Source organism: Rhinatrema bivittatum, chromosome 11, assembly GCF_901001135.1.
Source record: "Rhinatrema bivittatum chromosome 11, aRhiBiv1.1, whole genome shotgun sequence".
In the NCBI taxonomy this organism is placed as follows: domain Eukaryota; kingdom Metazoa; phylum Chordata; class Amphibia; order Gymnophiona; family Rhinatrematidae; genus Rhinatrema; species Rhinatrema bivittatum.
In genome coordinates, this window is record NC_042625.1 from 80,111,237 (window position 1) to 80,137,633 (window position 26,397).

Genomic DNA, 26,397 nt, shown 5'->3' on the forward strand with positions numbered 1-26,397 from the left:
GGCCTTTGCGCACGTCGGAAGAGCAGGCGCTCGCCGGCTCTCCCACACTTTTTTCTGTATCTGCCCGATAGCGGGGAAGCAATCGGTGCATGTACCAGAGTTGCTAAACTCAATCTATCAAAAGATGAGCTCAATTTACATGTTCACTTTTGCTGCAAACAGACTCAAAAAGTGATGCAATCTGATCTTTCAGTCTCAAAACATGCTTAAAAATAAAAACCTCCCACACTGCATATTTAGGTCTCTAATAGGAGGGTAACTATTCCATCCAAATATGCATTCTTTTAAATTCACTAACCGACCTACCTTAAAAACGTTTGGGGGGGGAATGGGAGTTTGTAGTAAGCAACAACTTCCTGTAATGCCCACGTCTCCATTGGTTTTAAATGCTTGGATAAAAGAACCTGGTTTTTGTTGTTGTTTTTACTTATTTTGACTTATTATTGTGCTTCATCCACAGAGCTCTAAATGAGGAGCAACACTGTAATTTGTTGCTTTACTGAGCCCTAGTTCATGAGTAGATAAAGCTGTCCTTCTGCACAGATGTGACACTTCATCAAACAATTTAATAATCCTCTGTGGCTTCGTATAAATATTACAGTGGGGAGAGAATGGAAGCTGGGCCTACCCCACACGTAAGGCCTCAAGGTTCTGGAAAAGAGCCTTATAAAGCATTACACTTTCCACTAGGAGTGTGGTGGCGGAAGACAAAAAACAACCTTTTGTATCATGTCCTTTATGTTTTGGTTTGATGACTTGTCATGTTTCATTTTAGCATGTTATATTTGTGTGACACAGGTTCTTTGACACATGTACTTTGTGTTCTGTGAATAGTGTGGGGTTTGTTTGTTTTTTTAGATTTCCTTTGTTTCAAACACTGAATGAGAACATAAATATTGAAGTTTTTATGGTTTTAAAATGAGAGCACATCCCTGCTTTCCACTCTCTAAAAATGAGAGGCACCTAGCAGTAGAACCATCCATGCCCATGTCTTTAACAAAATATTGTGGTGCTGTAAACCGTGTCAAAAGTGAAGACAGACATGGGAAACAGTTTAACTATTTCCATGAATCTTGTCAAAGCTGTTTCTGTATTTAACCATGTCTAAACCCTGATTGGGTATGGCACTAGCCAAGTGAGCCTCTCTACTAAAGAGGTGACCTGCCAAGCTTCCTCACTTTCAATAATCTTAGTGAAAAATGGAGAGCAGTGTAGTCATTTTCAAAGTTCTTATGCTCTTGGATATCTTTTTTAAATTGAGGATTAATTATAACTCCTTTTAACAGTCCTGCCATGATCCTTTCGAAGGTAGTATTAGACTTAAGATCCAATCTAACAAATCCCTTCTCCTTAAATGTATTTGATTCTTTTTTATACCGACATTCATGACAGGTCCTATCACATCGGTTTACATCGAGCATTAGAAGATAAGAAAATTACATTTAACAGGGAGTAATAACTTGGCTGGAGACATGGGAGAGAACCCTGGTGAGAGCAGCCTGGAGCTGAACCACCTTGCACGGGGAGGTGCCAAGTAACTGTACCAGGGTAAAAAGAGAGCGAATTAAACCAGAACAACTTCTATCTAATGTTACTCATGCTATGGTATCAAGGGGTGAGGGAGAAGGGACGCTGGGAGGGAAGGAGTAACCACAAGGGTAACATAGGCGCAGTTGAGTCAGTGAAAACCTACAGTTTTTTAAGGAAACGCTTGTTTAAATGACTCAGCGAGGAGCAATATGGATCTAGCAGGCATGGTTTTGATATCATCTCTTTGAGCAGCCTTTGAAAAATCTCGTAGTTAATCTGCATAAAGGAATTTAATAACCCACTATTTTTTTTTTTTTTGCAGAAAATTTAAAAAAAAAAAAAAAGGTTCTTTACAAAATGTTGGTAGTTACAGTTCCCCCCTCCTCTCTCCCTTGTTCAGGGCTGGGGGCCAGTTCTAGAGTTGTTAAGCAACAATGGGATGATATAAACCTCCCCTGCACCAGCTGGAAACCAGAAACTCTATTATGTGGCAGGGCCAAAGGTCTTTTAAGCAGTAAGAGATAAAAAGCCACAAGCCCATCCTAGATTTACTCATCTCTTCTCTCTTCATAATTATAAAACATAAAACAAATCCCTTTCTTGCTCTTTTTGAATTATGTTTATTAGTGAAGGTGCTGAAGAAAAAATGTGCCCATAGATTACCTGTATCTGTAAGAACAGAGACAATAATAGAAGAATGTTTAAGGCTTTGCAAGCTGTACTTCCATGTGAAGACGGACGAACGCACGCCTGCCCGTAGTGACATCACGTACGCGTGTTCATGTGCTTTTGCTGGCTTGAGCGCCTGTCAATTTGGGTGCTCAAGCCCGCGAAGCATATGAACGTACGCCGTGACGTCATGCGCTTCGCTGGCTAGAGCATTATGTCGTGCATGATGTCACTGCGTACATCACGCATGCCCATTCATGTGCTTTCGCTGGCTTCAGCGCCCGTGCACTACGGGTGTGCGTTCGTCCGTCTTCGCCGGCGGGGGCCGCTGGAAGCCGCTTTCGCCGCTGGCTGCCCCCGGGAGGCAGGGGAGCCATGGCACCTCCGGAGGAGGGCAGAGAGGGCTGAAAGAAAGAAAAAGTAAGTTAACTTTGGTTACACTTATTCACAATACTTCACATGTCGAGTCGTTTCGGGAGGAGGGGTTTTTAGGTTTTCTTTTGGTTAAAGTTGGGATCCACTTCCTGATACCTGTCATTTCAAATATCATTTGAAATGACAGGTACCAGCGCACCCAGGCTACTCTATAGGCGTTGTGTAAAGCGCCTATACAGTAAAATGGATTGCGCTTCAGGGACGCGCGTTGGACGCGACTTGCATTTGCAAGCAATTTAAATAGAGTATCGAGCGGTATGGGATCCGAACTGTGCGTGCGGCAAACGAGGGTGCGCCCGGAACTGCCGCACTCTTTCTAACGCGTCCTTACTGTATCGGCCTGTATGGAAGGAGAAGGAAAAGCAAAGGGTCCTATGCGAGAGAGATTCTAATGTCTGGCAGGCATCCAGCTGAAGGGGAGCTCATGCACCTAGGCTCTTGAAAAGTTTGGGTGGATGAGAAGGTAATTTTTTTTTTTTGTTTACCACAACGATTTGCAAGTAAAGAAAAGTTAAACAGAAGCAGAGAGCTTCGAGTGAGTTGCTATGGGGTATAGAAGGCTTTTCGGGTTTCCAGCTCTGTCCCTGGGTACCTATTGCTGGTGTAGCTGCAGGGCGGGAGGGAGTTTTAATAAATAACTTCCCCCCCCCCCCCTTTCAGTGCCTGACAGCTTCAGCTGCCTGGATCCTGGAGGGTGCAGATTCCAAAAGAGCGAGCATGTGCAGGCCTGTAAGAGCAGGCGAAGGAGGAAGGCTGGAGAGGTGAGGCTGGGCCATAAAGCATGCGGGGGGGGGGGGGGGGGGCTGGCTGCCCCCTGCTCCCTGCCTAGCCAGCCCCCCCCCCCCCCCCCCCCCCGCATGCCAGCCATGCCCTTGTCAGGGAGAGGGGACCTCGGCTTTGGAGCAGGGGTGCCCAAGCCTGCTCTATTAGCCCTCAGGCTAGTTGGCTTTGGGGGATTTCCACAATGAACGTGCATTGCATACAATGGAAAGCCACCGCGACTGTGACTCAGTTGCACTGTCCGTATTCCTCCTCAGAGACTAAAATCTGCGTTTTGAATATTTTGCACATGATTGAGGTTCTTTCTAGGAACTCCTGCTCTCGTTTTTTTTTTTCAGTCTCTTTCCAGTTCCCCTCCTTAATTTCTTGCAAATCTTGCTCCCTGCTTGTCTGTGTTTTGGCTTTTAGGGAACAGTCCCCCACCCCTGTACCACCTTCAGTCCCTGCACGCAAGGCGTTTAGCACGTGCGTCTGGATTTTTATTTTTTATTTTTGGTTAAATCACTTCTTCGTCTCACTTTTCCAGATGTTTTGGATCTGCCTCCGCTTCATAATTCCGAACTGCTCGGCCGTTTTTTGTTTTCCCATTTCCGAGCTGCCTGCCCTAACCCTGCCGTCGGGAAGCTTTTGCCCTGTGCTTACAAGCGCCACCGGTTTTCAAGGTGGGCAAAGCGCAGGGAAGCCTCGGAAGCCCGGTGCAGGGGCCGCCAGCAGTGCCTGAAGGCTGTGAAGTTACAGGCTGGGGCAGGGTGAACGCACGCCCCACCTCCCCGCGATATAAGGAGGACCCTGCCCTCCCAGACAGCCCGTCTGTCGCAAGAGCTCCTGGCAGAAGCAAGAAGCGCCCGCACTGAGCAAGGACAAGGATGGCCTTCGTTCCGGCTCCAGGATATGACCCTGCCTATGACCCCGTGAGTAGTGGACACTGGACAGGCTACCTTGGGACCACTTCGTCTAACCTCCAGCCTTCTCTCTCTCTCTCTCGTTCCTCCTGTCTCTGGATATCTCTCTTTTTTTTTCTGTCCCCCCTCCCCTCCCTTTACTATTAAGGGGGGGGGGGGGGTCATTATAAGGTCCCCGCTCTGGAATGACTGAATCTCCCAGGTTCAAGCCCTTAGTGTCGCCGGACAGATGCAGACTGTAAAGGCAGCTGAGGAGTATGGGTGTGGTGACAATGTGTGGAGCCTGCCTGAGGGAGCAATGAAGAGGAGCAAGTCTAACTCGGATGCAGCTAAGAGAAGAATGGACTGGGGGCAGGATGGAGCCGGGATCAGGAAATGCATCTCCCCATGAACAAAACCAGTATCATCTTCCCAGGGGCGTTCGTGAAAGCAGAGGGCGGCAGGGCATTATCTGGTAAAACCTGCAAGGAGAAACACATTCCCGCTTCCCGTCCCTTCCAGGGAAAAGTCTGAAAGGACAGGAATGTGAATATAACATTCCCCAGGTCCTGCTGGCATTTCCGTAAAGAGATGTTTTCTAATCAAAGTGCACCAAACCTTGCAAGATCAAGATTCAGGTCGCAGAGACTTGGGTAGATAGCCCTCTTCCCATTACCCAGGATTAGTCAATTATAATATTTTTCCAATGACTCAGACAGAAGCAAAAAAAAAAAAAAAAATGGTGGAATTTAAAGTGATATTTTGTGCATAGATACAAAAAGTATTTCCTTCTGATCCTCTGCTTTTCCTTAAGCCTCTGCTTCTCTCCAGCATTTGGTTGGCCTTTCTTTTCTTGTTCAAATGTTTTGTTTTGTTTTTTTTGTTTGAAGTATGCGTCCTAATATTTAGCATGTGGTGTTCGGCTGTATCTCGCCATGGCTTTATACAGTGAACAAAGTAGCTAATCTCACACAGACACTTTTCGGTGCTCAGGAACACCAATCCTTGCTGTTCTTATCATTCTCCCTCATCCCCCCCAAAAAAAAACAACCCAAACCCACAGCATAAGTGTGTAAGAACGTAAGTCCATTGCACAACTAGCAATATCCCCAACTGGTACGAGTTTCAAGAACTCATTATCTGTATCAAAGAGATGGAGGGACTTGGATAAAGCAGTGCAGTTGCCATATTAGCTGGAGGATCTGAATGCAAGATGGTGCCTTACCGTGGGATCTGTAAACTTCTTATGTGGGAATCTCATGCAGGTTGAGTGGATTTATAGTTGTGCAAAGGGTTATACTTTATTTGGATTTAATTCACGCCTTTTCATTGGTAGCTCGAGGCGAGCCACGTTCAGATAGAGTGGGAATTCGCCTGTCCCAGAGGGCTCGCCCTATCTGAGGCCAGCTTGCCCGGCGGTATTTTCTGCAGGTTCGAGGCCTGTGTTTATGTGAAAGTCCTGCTACAGAGGAGCACCAAGCTCATTAGCATCCGCAGAAAACTTTCACAAGAAAAATATCGCGTGTTGCCACGGCCTGGAACTTTGTGTGTTCCCGGCCAAGGCGATGCAAGAAGCTGGTCCAGGATCCCCCGGGGCTGCCGCCGCGCTTCTGTTCTGTGACTTCCAACAGGATTGGCCAGTGCGGATTGCAAATGCCACTCATGATCACGTCAACAGAACAGATGATACAGAGAAGTAAAAAAAAAATAAAAAAAACTTAGCTAACATGTACCAAAATCCAAAAAGTTTACAGACTTAAAATATATAAAATTTAGCCACGTGCTTGTTTAAAAGAACAGCCTTTTAACTGTTTCCTGAAATCCAGGTAATCAACCTCTCTCTTCAGCATGTATAAGAGAAAAGGCTTCAGCCTGCGCCATTAAAGGGGCCTCTCAGCCCATCTGAAGCCCTCTCCCCCTTTCCTCCTACATGCAAGGCGCAGCTCTTCTGGGCTGGCACCATAATGATTGCACTTCTTTGAGGTGCAGTTATCTTTTTTTTTTTTTTATGCAAATGAGCCTGAGAAGCCTTTCCCTCCGTTCCCGTTTTACAAAATCACATGTCAAGTTGCTGACAGTGCTTGGAAGCTTTCTACTGAAAACCCCTCTTTGTCTTGCAATTTATTTATTTTTTTTCCCATAAAACGGGACTTCATGCGACCAATGGAGCAAAACGCCGTCTTCTGCGAGACGCCCCCTTTTGTGAAAAATGAAAAACCTTATATCCGTCTCTGCCCTTGCGAGGGAATGGAGGGGGGGAAGGGACTCGCCTCAGGTGGCAAAGAGCGGCAGTGGGATTTGAACCCTGAGCTGCCCTGGCTCTCGGCCTGCTGCTGCCGCCACAGACTAGGCCGCTCCTTCACACGGAATTGCTGTGCAGTGGACCGAGGAGAGATTTCAGAGAATGATAAAAGGGCCTTGACCACCAGCTGTCCGTGTAAGACTGGCTGTGTACACGCCCCCGATGCTGTTTATTTTGCTCAGTTTTAACATCTGATATAAAAGATAAAGGGTCTTCATCAGAAGGCACTCCTTCCCCTCCCCCACACTCACTCTTTGGAAAACAAATCTTTACGGAGTATGGCCTAAAAGAGAGGGTTTTCTGAATGCTGCCCTGGTGTCAGGATTATATGGTGTGTGTGTCTTTTCCTGGCCGGGCTCTGCGGTGTTTTTGCCTTGCGTGCTTGCTATGATCCCTTCTCCCTGCGTGCTAGCACATGCTCGGTTAGACAAGGCTCGTCTTTTCTGTCCACAAGCGACTCAAATGCAGTCGAGAAACTTAGAAATAAGGAAAAAAAAATATGCAGCTTGCCCGGTTCAGCTTGCTCACAGCTAAATTGGGGACACTCATAAAGATCCCTTCCTAGGTCAGCAATGCTGACCTTTCTTAAGACGCTCTGTCATCATGGGCCACTAAAAACTGCATTCAGTGGTGGAAGCTGCCCTGTCTTCTTTTGCTCAAACCCCAGGCAGTGGGTGTGGAAAGTGGATTTCTCATCTGACTCATCTTATTTCAGGCACTTTTACAGACTGAAAAACTACAGGGGAAGGGAGATTAGTTCACGTCTAGCAGTCCTTCTCTCCCATAACAGGCAGGGCACTTGAGACCTTTTCTCCATGCCGCATGAGTGGCTCCCTGCTCTCCTCACCCCCTGCCTCTCCAGGTGACCAGGACTCCTCTGACTTTCTTAGTAAAGCTCTACCCAGAGAGAACAACATTTTCCCGGGCCATTCCCAGTGAAATTCCTAGATTTGTTCTAGTCTTCGGAGCAGGAATTTTATGCTGAGGTGGTAATGGGGAAATGGGGGTTAAGTGCTCAGCATTCCCTGCTATAGCACTCGTGCACCGATGGACCTAGAAACAATTTTTCCAATTTAACCCCATCAGAATCAGTTTTAGAGAATGACATGAGTTAGAGTCTTTGCTGCGTGAGAATTTCCTGCAATAATCTTTGGTGAAAAGTAGTTCAGGAAGATTATGTCGGGCAGGGCCGGTGCAAGAGCATTTGGCGCCCTAGGCAAACTTTCAATCATGCACTCCCTCCCCCCAACGTACCTCTAGCACAGCGCTCCCTCCTATCGGCGCAGCGGCTCCAGCATAGTGCTCCCTTCTTTGACAGCATTGGCTCTGGCACAGCACCTCTCTAGGCATCATGTTGGCAGGATTTTGCTGCCCACAAACCTTTGGTGCTCTAGGCAGTCACCTAGTTTGCAGTAATGGAAGCACTGGCCCTGACCTCAGGCAGAAATCTCTCTTTTTAAAAATGCGATGCTTTGGGGCCGGCTTGCTGCTAATGCTATGCACTATTGGGCGGGATCATGGTTTAATTTCGGAGTCAGGTCCTCCACGCTCCAAACTGACCAAGGTTAGGGATGCTGCGGAAGTGGTGCTCACAGTCTCCCCGAGTGGGGGGTGGGTGGGAGAGAGGAGCACGGTCATCGCACAATAGTGACAGGCAGTTGCCAGATTTAGGACCCCTCCCTCCACCTCTCCGGCTGAGGATTGTCACTGGAATGACCGGACTGTAACAAGTTGGGAAAAATTCCTGGGTATTTGCTAATAAAGGCTCCTGCTGCCAGATTCCAGTCCTGGTTCCAACTTGAACTGGAAGTACACAACGGAATTACTGGGTCAAAAAAATATAGTTTCCCTTTCTAGGATGCATTTCCTCTTCTAGGAATTGCCAGGGCTGGTGCAAGGGTATTAGGTACTCTAGGCAAACCTTACAGCCTTATGCGTCCCCACCCTCACCCTCTTCCTCATGGCTGCCTCCACATACTACTGAAAATTATGTTTATTATAGATTTTATGTGAAAAATGACATTCAAAGTTCAGTCTTATTAGGTAATTATATCACTTACAACATGTGCTGGGTATGAGCTTGATCTTCAGAAAGCCATGAGTAAACTGAATTGCAATTACAACATAGTAAACCTCCCATACAAAAGCAGCACTAACTGTCAGCCTCAAACTGTAAAAACCTTGCCCAGGAAAATGCACTCCAAATGTAACACCAGGCCCTAAAACACCTCCTATTAGGAGCACAGAACAAACCAGACTGCTATTAATCCCTACTTGTTAGCAGAAAACCTCACTTCGGTCACACGTATAGAACACAGACAGACCCTTACCAAATATAGAATAAGGTGGAAAAGGGTAAACAGTGGAGTGCCTCAGGGATCTGTACTTGGACTGGTGCTTTTCAATATATATATAAATGATCTGGAAAGGAATACGACGAGTGAGGTTATCAAATTCGTGGATGATACAAAATTATTCAGAGTAGTTAAATCACAAGCAGACTGTGATACATTACAGGAGGACCTTGCAAGACTTGAAGACTGGGCATCCAAATGGCAGATGAAATTTAATGTGGACAAGTGCAAGGTGTTGCATATAGGGAAAAATAACCCTTGCTGTAGTTACACGATGTTAGGTTTCATATTAGGAGCTACCACCCAGGAAAAAGATCTAGGCATCATAGTGGATAATACTTTAAAATCGTTGGCTCAGTGTGCTGCAGCAGTCAAAAAAGCAAATAGAATGTTAGGAATTATTAGGAAGGGAATGGTTAATAGAACGGAAAATGTCATAATGCCTCTGTATCGCTCCATGGTGAGACCGCACCTTGAATACTGTGTACAATTCTGGTCGCCGCATCTCAAAAAAGATATAATTGCGATGGAGAAGGTACAAAGAAGGGCTACCAAAATGATAAGGGGAATGGAACAGCTCCCCTATGAGGAAAGACTAAAGAGGTTAGGACTTTTCAGCTTGGAGAAGAGATGGCTGAGGGGGGATATGATAGAGGTGTTTAAAATCATGAGAGGTCTAGAACGGGTAGATGTGAATCGGTTATTTACTCTTTCGGATAATAGACTTTCGGATAATAGACTCCATGAAGTTAGCATATGGCACATTTAAAACTAATCGGAGAAAGTTCTTTTTTACTCAACGCACAATTAAACTCTGGAATTTGTTGCCAGAGGATGTGGTTAGTGCAGTTACTATAGCTGTGTTTAAAAAAGGATTGGATAAGTTCTTGGAGGAGAAGTCCATTACCTGCTATTAATTAAGTTGACTTAGATAATAACCACTGCTATTACTAGCAACAGTAACATGGAATAGACTTAATTTTTGGGTACTTGCCAGGTTCTTATGGCCTGGATTGGCCACTGTTGGAAACAGGATGCTGGGCTTGATGGACCCTTGGTCTGACCCAGTATGGCATGTTCTTATGTTCCTCAGCTGGCATAATTCAATTTCAAGCTGTTACAGATCAACTAGCCCCATTGAAACTTTACACTTGTGAAGGCATAACAAGAGTCAGATGGTACGCACAATCTCTCATAATTCAAAAACAAATCCTTTGAAGAGAAGATTCAAAATGGAGGCGAAACCCAACTTCTCCCAATCAAAAAATCTACCGCAATCATCTTGACCACTATAGAACTTCCACCAATTTAGCTAAACCCCCCCTACTTTTCAAACCACATTAAAGATGCTATGCAAAGCCCTTCAGAGCTCTTTCATATTTGTGCATACTTTAATTAACTCCCCCTCTCACAATACTACTCCATAATTCACAGATTCTTCCTCTAAGTCATGTGAAATTTTCGCCTTATTCCTCTCAGACAAGATTGCTAACATCTGTTTTACATTTCCAACATATACACCACCATCAAACAGCAACATAATCATCCGCTGGTCTGAGTTTGAACCAGTTCCCAAAATCCTTGCACAACTACTCTGCTAAAGATCTCCAGACAAATAATTCTGGATCGTATAACAAAAATTGTTAACCTTTTCTTTTCTTCTGACTACATTCCCCCATGCCTCAAAAAAGCGACTGTCCGTCCTTTACCCCAGCACAATGTTTCTGACTTCAATGATCTAGCTAATGTTTTTCCTATTTCTTCTCTCCCTTTTCTTGATAAACACTCAGTTATTGATCAATATCAATTTGGCTTTTGCCGCTATCATAACACAGAAACATTACTCCTGTCCAGTACTGATACTATTCTAAGAGGATTTGACACAGGTATATGTTACATGCTAATTCTTCTAAATGTCAGTTCAACTTTTGACACCATAAATCGTAGCATACTCTTAACTTGCCTATCAGATGCCGGTATATCCAGCCTGGTGTTTTCCTGGTTCTCCTCCTACCTTTCCGACAGATGTCAACAAGTCTGAATAGCCTCCTTATGGAACTGGTGTTCCATAAGGTTTTTCTCTCTCTCTCTGCTGCATTCTTTAACATCTATTCAGCTCCCGTCTTCTCTCAACTCTGGGCCTCACATACAAAATCGATGCTGACGACATACAGTCCTTTTTCCTTCTAAAAGCTTCATGGACCATCACTATCAATTATGCAACACTTTTTTTCAAGCATCAAAAACTGGTTCTCTCACAGCCAGTTAGCAGAAGAAAACAAAAGTCCCCACTCTTGGTCGCTGCATTAAATATTAAATATACCAGATTCCTTTTCCTACAATAACCAAGCACTCCACATATTGAAGAAACTACCTAATTTAGGTGTTATAATTGATCCATCACTGTCCAGGAAACCACACATTTCACTCATTAAACAAACTTCATTTATGAAGTTAAAAATGTTACAACTCTGTTAGACTTCTGCTAGTGGGTTGGCAATCTGTAGCAAATCGGCTACTGGATACTCCTGTAAGGGGAGGAGTTAGCAATCTGTTGTAGGATATGCTATGCGGATGGGAGGAGCTAGCAGATGAGAATAGCAGTCTGATAGAATCCCCTCCCCAAGGGGAGGTGTAGCAATCTGTAGTGAACTGCCTCCTATGGGTCTGTTAAGGAATGGCAATATGTTATGATGTAGACTGCAGAGTTGGCAATCTGTACCAGCGAAGTACTGGAGATGGTGCTCAGCTGGACAGAAAGTAAATAGGTGAATCCTTGGGCCGATGGCAGATGACAGCGCCCCAGGAGGGAGTCCCGAGAGGGACCACCGGCTAGGCTGGAGTATGGAGACAGACACAGATAGTTCTTTTATTAGACAGGTTAGTAGAACCACCAGAGGTGGCAGTAGTGAGCTGGTATGCCCAGCAGGGCTGAAGTCCCTCAGGTACTGGAACTGCGATTCCAAGGTTGCTGAGCTGCAAAGAGGCTGTAGATAGTGAATAGACAGGGTATGCAGTTATACATAGCCAGTTCTAGATGATAACTCACATAAGGTCTTGAGATAGCTCAGTAGCTGGAAAGGGTTAGGCCCTCGAGGAGCGAGTACCTGGTTCCAGGGACAGCGGTGGTAACTCACAATAATCTGTATCTGGAATAGCTTCTTGTCAATAGAGAATCTTCAGAGTGTTCAGGAACATAGGCCCTCGAGGAGCGAGTACCGGTTCCTAGCTGCAGTCTGAAATAGAGAAAGAGAATGAGGCCCCCGAGGAGCAGGTACCTCTGGTAAGTCCGGGGAGGCAGAGTAGCTTGGATGAATTCTTCTCCTCGTCCGAGTTCGAATCGAAGTCCTTGCTAACTCGATCTGTTAGCAAAAGTAAAGACCTTTTATGTTGGAAGTGGATGACGTCAATACAGGGGGACGCCCCTGAGGTTCGCGTCCTTGCTGGTACATATTTCGGAGCGCGCACCCTATGTCATCAGGAACATGGCGGATCCACAGTGTCGAGCCGGCCCGGGGATGCCGGGGAGAAGCGGCATGGAGACTTTGCGGCAGCAAGCCGTCCATCAAGTACGGAGGGAGTCGCCCCACAGGTAGAGAGGGTGGAGCGAGGGCGAAAAGTGGGCACGAACACAACAGACTCTTTAAACCATTTCTAAACCAGACTGATTTCAGAACTGTTCTTCAATTATTAATTTTTTCCCTCCATAGATTATTGTGATTCGCTTTTCATTGGTCTGCACAAAAAACTCTCCTTGCCCTTCAAATCACCCAAAACACAGAAGTATGCTTATTAAGTGGCTCCAATATCCAGGATCATATCACATCAGTCCTTTTTTGTTTTTTTGCTTTACTGGCTTCCAGTGCATTGGCGAATTCAATATAAACTAGCCTCTGTTATCCACAACCTAATGTTCAACATTACCTCCCCTTGGACAAAAGCCACTTTCAAGTTGTACACTCCTAGTTAAACCCTACGTTCTTCAAACCAACAGCTACTTGAAATTCCCTCCCCTCGTTTTTCTCGCCTTGACTCCACCAGAGAATGGGCCTTCTTTTTTGTGGCCCAAACCTGTGGAACTCCTTACCTATCCAACTTCATAACACCAGTGACCCAAAGGAATTCTGTAAAGCCTTAAAAACCTTCTTCTTGAACTAAAACTTTAAAGATCTATTAATAGCTGATCCAATCAGCTAATTAACAAACATACTTCTTTCCAAGTTGGCTCTTTAACTCTCCGAACAAGCTCTGTCCAGACAACCTTGTATGTTTTGTTTGTCCTTGAATTTCTGTGAATGTTTTTATTAACTGCTCTGAACTTTGGAGGGTGCAGGATCCAAGAAATGTTAAATAAATAAATAAATAAGTGCAAAACCTAAACTGGGAACTGCAACAAGCCAAACTCTGTAATCAGTACAACAATGAAAAAAACAGAAACATCACAATTCCTCATTAAACATCAAACAATAAAATCAAGAGATATAGAACTTCAATCACAATAGTAAAACCATGCTGATAAAAAAAAAATAAATATTTCAAAACAGCTGAAGAATAGAACATCCAATTATTAAAACTCATAAAAATTTAAAAAAAAGTCTCCATACACAATAGAATATTTCAAAATAGCAGACATTTATTTATTTAAATATTTTTATATTCCCCCTCCTCCATACAATGTTCAGAGGGGATTAAAAAAGACATTAAGAAAACCGAATTAAGTAAAACAATAAAATTACATAGATATAAAGTATAATACAGAATATAATTGGTTGAAACATATGAAACATACATACATTTAAAAAACTATATTATACAAATATGTTTTCAACTGCTTGTGATCAGCTTTAGTATCAGCCTCACCCCTCAACTGTTCGGGCAACCTATTCCAGAGTGTTGGCCCAATGTAGGAAAAAGCCCTTCCCTGAGTGACTTTTAACCTATATTGTGCACTAGAGGAACACTAAGCATGTTTGTAGCACTAGGCCAAGGCAAACGGGTTGAAAAGTAATGTCTCCATTTAGTTTTTAAATAGCATACATTGTCGTCATACAATAACATGTATCATAAGCAAAAGTTTGAACTGAACTCTATAGTGCAAGGGTAACCCATTCAGTATGGGAGAATTTTATTAAATGGGGCAGCTGTATTTTCTATCAATTGCAAAGCATGTGCAACATTTCTAAGCTGACCTATCAAAAGACTGTTACAATAATCTGTCTGCCCAAAAATTAGGGATTGTACATGGAAAAGTAGCCTGCCTGCGTGACACTGGTATTGGAGGTGGGCTACTTTTCCATGGGCCACCCTGTATAACACCCAATAATTAAAACTAATTAATAAGAATTTTAATAATCCCCGTCCTCCATATATGACTGGATATATGACAGGGTGACTGGAACCTTTGATTCCAGTCACCCTGAGAATGTCATGGATTAGAGGGGAATTGTGGTGGTAGTGAGGGACAACGCACAAAAACCTTTTCCTTTCTTTATCATATACAGACACTTTCTAACACACGTGTTAATTCTTTTACACATACGCTCACTCAAATGCACTCACACACTCACATATATGCTTTCTCTCTCTCTCACACACACTCATATATATGCTTTCTCTCACATACACACACTCACATATATGCTTTCTCTCACACACATACTCACATATATGCTCTCTCTCTCACACACATACATACTCACATATATGCTCTCTCTCTCTCACACACACACACACACACTCACATATATGCTTTCTCTCTCACACACACACACACTCATATATATGCTTTCTCTCACATACACACACTCACATATATGCTTTCTCTCACACACATACTCACATATATGCTCTCTCTCTCACTCACATACATACTCACATATATGCTCTCTCTCTCTCACACACACACACACACACACACATATATATGCTTTCTCTCACACACACACACACATATATGCTTTCTCTCACACACATACTCACATATATGCTCTCTCTCTCTCACACACACACACATTCACATATATGCTCTCTCACACACACACACACACTCACATATATGCTTTCTCTCTCTCTCACACACATACTGTTTCACTCCCCACACAGGCTTGTTCAGTGACACTGGGCCTCTCTTCTTCCTTCACTAGCAGCCCTGATAGGGCCTCTCCTCTTCCCTGCCTTTCCCATACCCCTCCAAGTTTGCCTAATGGAAGCACCAACCCTGAAAATTGCATAATCTAAAGCCCCACACCATACCCATGCCACCTGAAGATTTTAGGTTTCAATGAACACTCATTATACAAATAGCACTAGAGGTGGTGAAAGGAGAGAGGATAATGGGGAGTGTGGAAAAATCTGTGCTGTGAGCCCACTGTCTGTCTGTTTGTCTTTCCAGCCTGTTCCTTACATCACTGCGATACCCGGGGGTCTTCGTCCAGGGATGTTGTTCTACATTCGAGGTACCCTTGCAAAAGGTTATACAAGGTAATGCAAACAAATTCACCTATGCATGTAAAGAATTTTCCTAGCAATGTTGACGCTTTCTCTTCTCTAGCCAGGGGAATCGCTTTATCCCTGAAAGAAAAAAAAAGTAATCACTTAGTAAAAGTGATATATAGACCTCTCCAAAACAAAGGGAAGTTTTATCCGCCACCTGAAATAATGACTGGGCAAGATTTGCAAGTGCTGTGAAATTCTGCTAAAACCAATCTTTACAGCAAACAAATGCAGACTCCTAGCTTGCTATAAAATGGGGCTACTATATAATGTAGACTTATGTATTCTGATCAAGTGCCCTGGCAAAGATCAGTACAAGGATTAGTAGAGAGCAAAATTGAAACAGGAATACTTGGGGGCTAAAGCATTCTTGGGACATACCCAGAGCACAGTGCTAAGGGCAGATGGAAGAAATGGTGGTCATGGTGGGGTGGAGGGTGGGCCTGAGTGTTTGCTGAAAAGGGCTGGCTGTAAGAAGGTGCAACTGAGCCAGGCCCCTGGTTGGTTGCACCAGGTGTTAAGATAGCGTGGGTCGGCGGCAGGAGGATGGAGCTGGATCAGTGCGCAGGCCCCTCTACCTCTTGCCCCCACCAGCTCTCCTCTCAAAGCACGAGGTTTGCTGAAGGGGGGCCATACGTGGATCCGGCTGCTAGGAAAGCGCGATGTCGGCAGGTTGTCGGTGTGAGCCGGGAGCCTACGAGAAGACCTGCATCATTGCCCCACCGGGCCCCCATGCCCAGAATTTTAGAGAGCCAAAAAGGGGAATATGAATTTGAATTTATTAAAATATATATTCTGCACGTATCACAAAAAGCCATTTCAAGGCGGTGACATAAAAACATTTCTACAAAGCAAATTAAAAGACAAGTCAACTTGTATAGAATAGTGGTAGAACCACCTCAAGCTTCCAAGGTCAACCAGCATGAAATTTCAGCAAAGCACAGATGTTTTCTTAAACAAGAAAGCCAGGCAATGCCGGAGGGAAATATATACTTTGTTATAATGAGTTCCTATACAATTCCGGCAGCACTCTGAGCCCTGACGATACGGTTGGGCTTTTTCTAGTGGGTTTCCATTGTGCAATTGTTGCTTTTCTTTTTTTTAATGCCGTTTAATGTGCTCCTGAGAGCGGCTCCTTTTCCTTCTGGTCCCTGCGCCCCTGCCTGCTAAACAAGTCCCTAGACGGCGCTTGAATGTGCAGCGGCTCCTTCCTTTCCCAATCCGCAGGTTTCGCGTGGACTATGCCACCGGGCAGTACGAAGGATCAGACATCGCGCTTCACTTTAACCCTCGCTTTGATGGGCGGGACCGGGTCATCTTCAACACCTTCCAGAACGGGGCATGGGGCGAAGAGGAGAAAAAGAAGGACACGCCCTTCAGCAGCAGCAGGCCCTTCGAGCTGGTTGTTCAGATCACCCAGGCCAATTATCAGGTAACCCCCCGGGGGGTTTTCCAGCCCCTCACACGCTACAGCGAAGGATCTGGGTGGGGAGTCGCGCAAATTGCCCCCAACCCCACTCCAGCTTATAATTGATGTCACTCTTTCTCACACATCAACCAAATGGAGTCTGAGAGATTGTTATTATAGCAATGAGGAGGTGGGGGGCGGGCGGGGGAGGGCAAGAGTGGAGAAAGAAGGGGGCTGAGGGGAATAAGACAGGGCAGGGGGCAAGAGCAAAGGGGTGGAAATAGGGGCTGGATGGAGGGGGGGGGAGGGAAGTGAGCTGGGAGCAGGGGGGGCACGGAGAAAGAAGGGACAGGGAAGGATTAAAGAGGACGTGGCTGAGGAAAAAGAAGAAACCCGACCCCACTACAAGACAATCGATGAGGACTGGACCGTGCGGCCATGACATCAAACGGGCGTTCGTTTGGGGCTACCCAAGCCTTTATCCTGATTTTTTTTTTTTTTTGTGGGTGGTCAGGCAGGGGTGGGGGCAAGAGGGAGAGAGAGCAAGATGAGTGGGAAGGGGAGGGGAACTAAGCGGGAAGAGTTGTGGGCAAGGGGAGAGAACAAACTGAGCATGCGGAGGTTGGGACAGAAGGAGAGAAGAGACTGACGGGAGAAGAGCAGATGGGCTGAAATGGAGAAACCTGGGAGCAGAGGAAAAGTCTTCTCCTTTCTCTCTCCTACCAATAGCCCCTTCCTCCTGCTCCCAAGCTTCACCTCTCCCCATCCTCCGCCCTTCACCCTCATCCCCACCCCCTATTGCTCTGGCTCCTTGCTCTGACCTCTCCTTTCAGGCCCTCATTCTCTCCCCCATCCTTGCTCTCTTCTGCTGCCCCAGCTCCCTGTTTTCCCCTGCCCATTCCCTTCCCCTCTCTCCAGCCTCCCTCCATCCCTCCTCTGCCTCCCTCACACTGCTTCACTCCCCTCTGAACTCCTTATTCACCCTGATTTCCCCCATCCCTAACTGATTCAGTCCCTCCCTCCCCCCAGGAACCCCTCACCCACGCTGCTTTACTCTTCCCCTCCCCATCCCACCAGCCCCTCACCCTGGTTTCTCCCTCCTCCAATCCCTGATCAGTTCACTCCCTTCACTATTTATTTATTTATTTATTTAAGAAATTCATACCCACGCAATCCAAAGATAAAGCATTTGTAAATTACATATAAAACAATTTCACAAAACATACAAATAACCACTGCATCAGTGAGGGAAGAAAAGGATGACAGCCTTACAGCATCCCATGCACCACCTCCTCCCCTGCCAGACTCCAGCATCATGCGCTGAACCTTTGCCCCGCTGCCACCGGGGGTCTTCTTCTGGGACAGGCGGGCACACACGAGGGGAGGGGGAGGGGGAGAGGGGGATGCACCTGTCTGCTGCCGGCAGTGGTTCTGCTCCGAGAGGTTCCCCGGTCTCCATGAGTGAGGCAGAGTTTTGTGGCAGTGGAATCGCAAAAACCCCGATTATGGGAGGGGGAGGGGGGAGGATTGTTGCTTATCGGCTCTCCCCATTCCTAGCGCTGTATTGCTGAGGAAGGAAAACCTCTCAAAAGAGAACAAGGGGTTTCATGCGGAGTTATTTTTGTTTCTGTTACAGCATTTGCTCAAATGACAAACAAAACAACATGTTGCTGTTGTTGTTGTTTGTGTTTTGGGTGGGGAAACACAATATAAAACAAGAAATAGCATTATTTCCCTGTCATTCTAAAGCGGCAACCCAGCTCTAGAAAGAGCACACAAGACGCCTCTCTTCCACTGCAGCTCTACTCCCCTCTTCATCTGGGTCTCTATTCAGCTCCCTCCTGCCCGTCTGGGGAGAGGATGGGAGTCCTTGCTAACTGCTCCACCACCTTTGCCCTTTTGTTTCTTTTCTAGATTACTGTGGACGGCAAACCCTACCATGAGTATAGTCATCATATCCCCATGGACCGCGTCACTTGGCTTAATGTGAAAGGAGACATCGTCTTGCAGGCTGCCAGCATCATTGGTTGTGGAGTGGGATCTGCTGGCAGTAAAGGGGTAATTTATAACAAGCCGTCAAGTATCAACAGCAGGAACTGCGTCCAATAACGCATTTGATGCGACATCGCTTGTAGCAGACACATTAGGCTTCATCTCTTCTTTTGCTCATCGTGACACAAACTATGTGTGTTGTTGTCATTTTCAGGGTGCAGTGGGCATCCCAGGAGGACTCCCCGTAAGTATCAAAGAAGAGAAGAAATGGGATATGCAGAGAAAAAATAAGAAAGCTAGATAGAGCAGGAGAGAAATGGAAAGGGAAAAAACAGATTGAAGACCAAGAAGAGAAGGAAGGACAAAATGGGCAGAGGAAAGATAAAGAGGGGAGAATGTTGATCTGCTTGGCAGGGTAGTTGGCCAGGAGAGTGGTTATTTGCATGTGGCTAGCGGGATAGTTGGTTGCTCTTTCCATATTAGTCTTTCATTGGCTGCTTGGCTGTATGATGCTTGCATGGCTCCCTTATTGATGGTTTCCATTGGTTCATCAGATGCTTGGTTGGCCAACTAACTGCTTAAAAACAGAGACGCATAGATGACAGATAAAGACTATTCAGTCTGTGCCTGGTTTCCCTTGTGGTTGCAATATTGCAGATCTTACGTGATCTCCAGGTTGACAGTTGCATCCTTGCAACCGCTTATCCCATGTCATCTTGAATTCTGTCTCCTCTACCATCTCCGCAGGGAGACTGTTCAATGTATCAACCATTCTTTCTGTAATGAAATATTTCCTTATTATTCCTCTTGTTCCAGAGCTTCCTTTCCACTGAAAAATGTTTGCTTGATTGGTCATTTTGGTCAGTCAATTAGTGGGTTGCCTGGTTGGTTGGTTGGTTAGCTGCTTATTTAGACAGTTGGCTAGTTATTCAACTGCTCACTAGATATTTAGACAAGATATAGCAGAATTAGAAAAATTACAGAGAGGGGCGACCAAAATGATAAAAGGGATGGAATGATCCCTCTATGAGGAAAGGCTAAAGAGGTTAGGGCTTTTCAGCTTGAAGAAGAGATGAATGAGGGGAGATATAATAGAGATTTATAAAATGAGTGGATTGGAATGGGTAAATGCAAATCGGTTGTTTACTCTTTCAAAAAGTACAAAGATTAGGAGACATGCAATGAAGTTACTAGGTAATATATTTAAACAAATAGAAGAAAATATTTTTTTACTCGATACATAATTAAATTCTGGAATTTGTTGCTGGAGGATGTGGTAAAAGCTGTTAATGTAGCTGGGTTTAAAAAAGGTTTGGACAAGTTCCCGGAGGAAATGTCCATAAACCATTATTGAGGTGGACTTGGGGAAATCCACTGCTTATCCCTGGGATAAGCAGCATGAAATCTCACTACCTTTTGGGATCCTGCCAGGTACTTGTGATCTGGATTGGCCACTTTTGGGGAAACAGGATATCTGATGTATATTCCGCCTTTTGGCACTTGAAAGCGGATTACATTCACATACTATAGGTACTTGGTTGGCTGTATTTTAATTGGATGACTAGTTTGACTTGCTGGCTGGTTACTTAGTCATTAAGGGCCGGATTTTAAAAGGGTGACGCGCATAAGTTATGCGCATAACCCTTAAAGAAACCCCCTTCGTGCGCGCAAGCCCCAGGACGTGCGTAAGTCCCGGGGTTTCGCAAAGGGGGCGTGTTGGGGGCGTGTCAGGCGGGCGGCGTGAATTTTGGGGCATTCCGGGGGGCATGTCGGGGGCGTGGCGCCAGCCCGAGGGTGTGGTCGAGGCCTCCGGACCAGCCCCCAGGTCGGGTGATGGTGCGGCAGCAGCCCGCTGGCAGGCGTAACTTTCACAACAAAGGTAGGGGAAAGGTGTAGATAGGGCCGGGGGGTGGGTTAGGTAGGGGAAGGTGCGGCGGGGGTGGAAGCAAAGTTCCCTCCGAGGCCGCTCCAATTTCGGAGTGGCCTCTGAGGGAACGGGCAGTGCGCGCAGGGCTCGGTGCGCGCAAGTTGCACAAATGTGCACCCCCTTGTGCGCGCCGACCCCGGATTTTATAAGATACGGCTACGCGCGTATCTTATAAAATCTGTCGTACTTTTGTTCGCGCCTGGTGCGCGAATAAAAATACGCACGCGCGTAGATTTATAAAATCTACCCCTTAGCTATTTGGTTGCTTAACTATAATGGTGTATTTGTTTCATCTTTTGAAATAACTGCTGTGTTGTGTTTTCTTTTGTTTTTTATCTCATCTGGCAGCCAATGGTTGGGCCAGTTTGCAACAGGCCGGTAAGTTCATATTGTAAATCAGAGAATTGTGTGTGTTTGAACCTCAGTAGAAACTCCTGTCTCTGATTTTCTCTAACTCTTTTCTAGACATACAGTAACATAGTAATGATGGCAGAAAAGGACCAAATGGTCCATCCAGTCTGCTCAGTAAGCCTCTTATGGTAGTATCTGCCGCTCTGTGCAGGTTATCCCCATGTTTCTCTCTTACTGGTTGATGAACGTTCTTGAAGATTCAGACAGTGCTGCTTGACCTGCTTTGCCTATGGACTTGGCCATAGAAGCCGTCCTGTGCTTTTTCCCTTATGTCTGCGTATCAGTACCCCAAACCTTAGAAGTCAGGGCCCTCTTGGTTGTCATCTGAATCCAATTCTTCTCCTCTCCCCACTTTCAAAACGGATAGCGATGAAGTTGCATTAAAGGCATCAAGGCTTATAATCCCCATGCCTTTCATTAAGGATAGCAACTGCTGCTCCACGCAGGTTACCTGCATGCTTATCCGTTCTCCAGCCAGTAAAACTCAGGACCCTTGTTGGTTGTTGTCTGAATCCAATTCTCCTTTTCCCCCTTCCACTGACATTGTGTAACTGAGCAAGTTTGCACACACCTTTGCTTTTGGTCTCTTTGGGGCAATTTAAAATATCCCTCATACTATATATGTAGAGAATGCACTCTTTTGTAACGCACTTTCTTTGTAGTTAAGGTTCTATTGGACAATTAACTAGACGTAAAGCACATATTTGGATGCCAAGCAGAGGCAGAATAGCACTGGTACCTTTTGAGAATTCCATCTGCTCATGCTGTGGTTTTTTTTTAATCCCCGGACCTATATGTGCCTTGGACTCTCCTTTATTTAATAAGGCTAAAAGTGTACACACTATCGCATCTTACACGTGCTTTTAGCTGGATGAGCAAGGCAATATTCAGTCAGGCCAACTTACCTGGAGTAAAGGACTTTGAAAACTGAATTCATTTGTAGCCTGCCTTTCTACATAATGCTCCAGGCATCTTACAGCATTATTTGTATGCCAGCAGGATAAGGGTTCACGATGAAAGTGGGCACCTGAGGCAATGAGAGAGAAAGTGGTTTGCCCAAGGTTGCAGGAGAGGCAGTGAGGGATTTGAACCCTGGTTCTCAGCTCATTGCTCTAACCAGTAGGCCACGCCTTGTCCTCCCCATCCAGTTGTGCATTCTGGGATGAATACAACTTTATGTGCGTGTACAGTAACTTACTCAGGCAGCCCAGCTAGGCTCGCCTTTTAAATCTTAACTTGGAACCCATAAGCAGTGAGATACTGGGGTAGATTTTAAAAGGGAGCGTGCGGGCGTACATGTGTGCGCACTTCCCGGCGCACACACATGTATGCCCGATTTTATAACATGTGTGCGCAGGCACATGCATGTTATAAAATCTGGGGTCGGCGCACGCAAGGGGGTGAAATCGGAGTGGCCTTGGAGGGAACTTCCCTTCCCCTGCCCTTTCCTCCCTACCTTTGATTTCTTTTTTTTTTTTTGTTTCTAAATTTACTTCTGCCCTGGGGCTGAAGTAAGTTGCGTGCGCCGGCCAACTGCCGGCGCGCGATCCCAAGCACAGCGGGGAAATGGCTTTACGCGCGTCACCGGGCCTTTTGAAAATAGGCCCGGCGCGCGTAACCTTTTGAAAATCCGGCCCACTGTGTGCAAATACTGAATAATGAGCGGGAATCCGTACTCCTGCAGAACTGCTGAGGCACGGGCCTGTGAAGACAGCCAGGTGTTCTGTAGCAAAGAGAGATGCCCAGTAGCACTAGCAACAGTGAAAGATTCCTGTAACGATGCCACCTCCCTTAGAGCAGAGAGCATCTTTATTGCTCATATCAATTCACCTCGGGGCCCCTCCAGTATATTCTGATCTTTCTCTATTTCTTTGTTTCATCTATTAAGTTTTTTTTGGGGGGGCCTCTGGAGGGGCTTCTTGACATACTTGAAACATAAAATTTTCTAAGTTGTTAACTTTTTCTTTATACTACTGTCTGTAGATTACCTACTCCAAGGATGCTGGGTTTGTCTCCTGGGTAGTGTTCAAAGTGTTGTGGTTGGGTGGGCAGACTTTGCTTTACAAATGAGGCTAGGAGCACACCGTGGACCAGAGCACTGAATGTATATTTGTTATCTTGTAGGCTATTCCATTTACTGCTAATATTCCAGGTGGGATGATTCCCAAGCGGACCCTTGTTGTCGCAGGACATATCTCTTCAGGTGCTAAAAGGTACACACCAAGCTGTCACAGTCAAAGCCCCCTGTCCCCTCCATTTCATGTTCCTAACAAAAGGGGTTTATTGCGCATTGCAAAATATTAGGCTCCTTCCCAGCCTCAGGAACAAATTAAATCCATCTCAGGGTCTCGGGCACCTTGCAGATTTCAGGGATTGATATTTCGTCTCAGGGACTCGGACATCTCCTTATCCTCAGGGATTAATAATCCATCTCTGGGTTTCAGGTAGTTTGTAAGGGCGGTGCTTGCTTCACACGTCCTCATAATGGGCTGCAAGGGCCACGTCTGCATTCACAGCTCGAGCTAGAATCTGAAGTGACCCTCTGATGAGGCAGCCCATGAGCAGCCGATCGGTCAGTGGCTGGAGGTTAATGTGGGTTCCCGCTCTCCTTCACAGCTTTATCATCAACTTAAAGAAGTACTCCTCCAATGACATTCCTCTGCACATTAATTCTCGCATGATCAAGAACGTCCTGATCAGGAACACCTTTCTGAATGGCGTGTGGGGAGAGGAAGAAAAAGACATACAGAATAACCCCTTACAAAAGGGACAGTTCTTTGATGTAAGTATCGGGGTTTTTTTTTTGCATTAACATTTACAGATCCCTCTGACTGCCCTAGCAGAGAAAATACCAATGCATAAAAAAGATGCCCACCTCCTAGGATGATGAGCAGATGGGTCACAGGATGGGTTTGGCGCAGTCATGTGATCCATCTGTAGGAATCCATTGAGTGGTTCGTTGTCAGAGAACTATAATTACAGGTGAGCAATTATTATGCTTTCTCAATGCATTCACGCGGTCGAGTCGCGCAGTTCCAGCTTGTGCTGATTGGGCACATACAATGGATCGCTTGATCCAGTCCGTGAGTCGAGTTTTTTGTTTAATGTCCCAATCCCTATGCTTCCATCTTCTTTCCGCTGCCTCTTCTGCTTATAGCTTTCTCTTTTTCTCATTCTCTTTTTTTTTTTTTTTTTTTTTTAAATATTAGTTGGTTGTGATAACCTCTTTTTATTTATTGGTCTGTAAATTTGAGAGCACACGGGTCCCTCACTTCAGATGCAACTGTGGGGCAGCAAGAAGGAAGCTTTGATGAGGGGGCAGGAGCTGCCACGTTAGCAGAAGTCACAGAGTGTCCAGAGGAGATTGAATGAGCATCAGCTGAAACCATTAGCAGAAGCCATGGAAGATGTTAATTGCCGTGAATAGGATGCCGAGGTCACATCTCATCAGAACTCAGAACGGAGTCACACTTCTAATCTCTAGATTCATTCCTTTTTTTTTTTTTTTTTTAAAGTAGCAGATAAATATTTTTCATTTACCATATTTTCCTTTCCTGCATTTTTTTTTTTTTTTTATAGTTTTTCCTTTAATGACTAACACAGATGAAACAAGAGACTGAGTGTCTAAAGAGGAAGAGAACAAGCGAAGAGCTGCTGTGGCAGAAAAGCAGATGTTTAGTCCGTGTGCAGGAAAGCGAAATAGATTCATCTCTTTATATAACAGAGCACTGAATCAAGAGATTGGCTTCAGGACGCATTGTGAGAGGCCTCAACATGCCGGTTGAGCTGTTTACTTTAACACTCAGTTCACAAGAATTTCACCATCTCCGGCCCCTGCGCTTCTGGTGACTCTCTCCAATTTATGCTTAACCAGTCTCCCGCTCAATAGCTTCTGATGCCCTCTATCATGGCTATTCTCACCCCACAGCATCCTTCAGATAGGAAACCTTCCTTCTTGCAGCCTTAGAAACAAAGAAATAACGGCAGAAAAGGACCAAATGACCCACCCAGTCTGCCCAGCAAGCTTATGCCAGTATCTGCCACGCTGTGCTGGTTACCCCCATGTTTTATCAATTTCCCAGACTGTAAAAGGCGGGGCTCTCATTGGTTTCCACTGCCATTGAAGCAGAGAGCAATGCTGGAGTTGCATCAATAGTATCAAGGCTTATTGGTTAAGGGTAGTAAGGGCCGCACCAGCAAGTTACCCCCATGCACCCTTCTCTTCATTTCCTTCCTCGAGCCTTTAGGGATCCACAGTGTTTATCCCATGCCCCTTTGAATTCCTTCACTGTTTTTGTCTTCACCACCTCCTCCGGAAGGGCATTCCAGACCCTGCAGTCACATTTGTACTAGAAGGGACCTGCGTGGACTCGTAAGTTGTTGGGTTTTATTTTTGTTTTTTTTTTTTTTTATGTTCTACGAAATCTTCTTTCGTGGGTCCCTTTTAAAAGATATTGTGACCTACAAAGATTCCAGATTTCTCCAGGACAAATAGGGCTACTAGAACCAGGCTCTCACCCTTTTACCTTTCTCTCCTTCTGTTGAACTCTCATGCATTTTTGCTCCTTTCACATTCCATTGTGCTGCATTTCTCTGTCCCTTTTTCTCGCGCCTGCCCGCATTCACGCGGTCCTCTCTTGTTTACTCATGCTACACTCATCCACTTTCTTCTTTCTCCCCAGCTCTCAATACGCAGTGGAGATCAGAACTTTAAAGTGTATGTAAATGGACATTGTCTGTTCCGCTTTGATAATCGCATCAAGAATGTGCAAGAGATTGATACTGTTGAGATACAAGGAGATGCCGAACTTGCCTACGTGTTTTTCTAAGTTCTCTTCTCTTCTTCTCCATCTTTTGCCATCTCCTCTACCCTCATCCTTATTTCTCCCTGTTCCACAACAATGCTCCTCCCTCTTCTCGCTCCTATTGAAAACTTTTTAAAAATCTTGTGCAAGACTTCAAGTTACATGAAAAGATGTTCAATAAATTTATATGAAAAACAGAGCGACGCCGATATCATTGTAGTTTCTTTTGTAAAGAGAAGTTGGTGCATCCTTAAAATACATAAAGGCACTCTACATCCCTCCCACAAACTCCTGGCTCCACCTCCCTGACGGCAGGAAGGTCCTGGAAAAACCCAGTTTTCGCCCAAGCTCGGGAAGTGTGAATGCATACGATCCTGAGGTGGTAGCTGTTGTCAATAGGGTCAGTGCACT

At 45.4% G+C, this 26,397-nt stretch overlaps 1 protein-coding gene across 1 annotated transcript; it reads left to right on the forward strand.

Moving 5' to 3' along the window:
- Positions 1-4,167: 4,167 nt before the first annotated feature.
- LOC115073134 (galectin-4-like) lies at positions 4,168-26,186 on the forward strand. Its single transcript, XM_029571334.1, has 9 exons — positions 4,168-4,325; positions 15,343-15,431; positions 16,671-16,875; positions 18,766-18,909; positions 19,058-19,087; positions 21,119-21,148; positions 23,306-23,394; positions 23,798-23,963; positions 25,864-26,186. The coding sequence occupies exons 1-9, from the start codon at positions 4,281-4,283 to the stop codon at positions 26,008-26,010; spliced, it is 945 nt and encodes a 314-aa protein (XP_029427194.1). The 5' UTR covers positions 4,168-4,280; the 3' UTR covers positions 26,011-26,186.
- The last annotated feature ends 211 nt before the right edge of the window (positions 26,187-26,397 follow it).

Coding starts and splice junctions, on each gene's coding strand:
- LOC115073134 (XM_029571334.1), top strand. CDS start 4,281: ATGGCCTTCGTTCCGGCTCCAGGATATGACCCTGCCTATGACCCC. Junction 19,088..21,118: donor GCATCCCAGGAGGACTCCCC/GTAAGTATCAAA, acceptor CTCATCTGGCAG/CCAATGGTTGGGCCAGTTTG. Junction 23,964..25,863: donor AAAAGGGACAGTTCTTTGAT/GTAAGTATCGGG, acceptor CTTTCTCCCCAG/CTCTCAATACGCAGTGGAGA.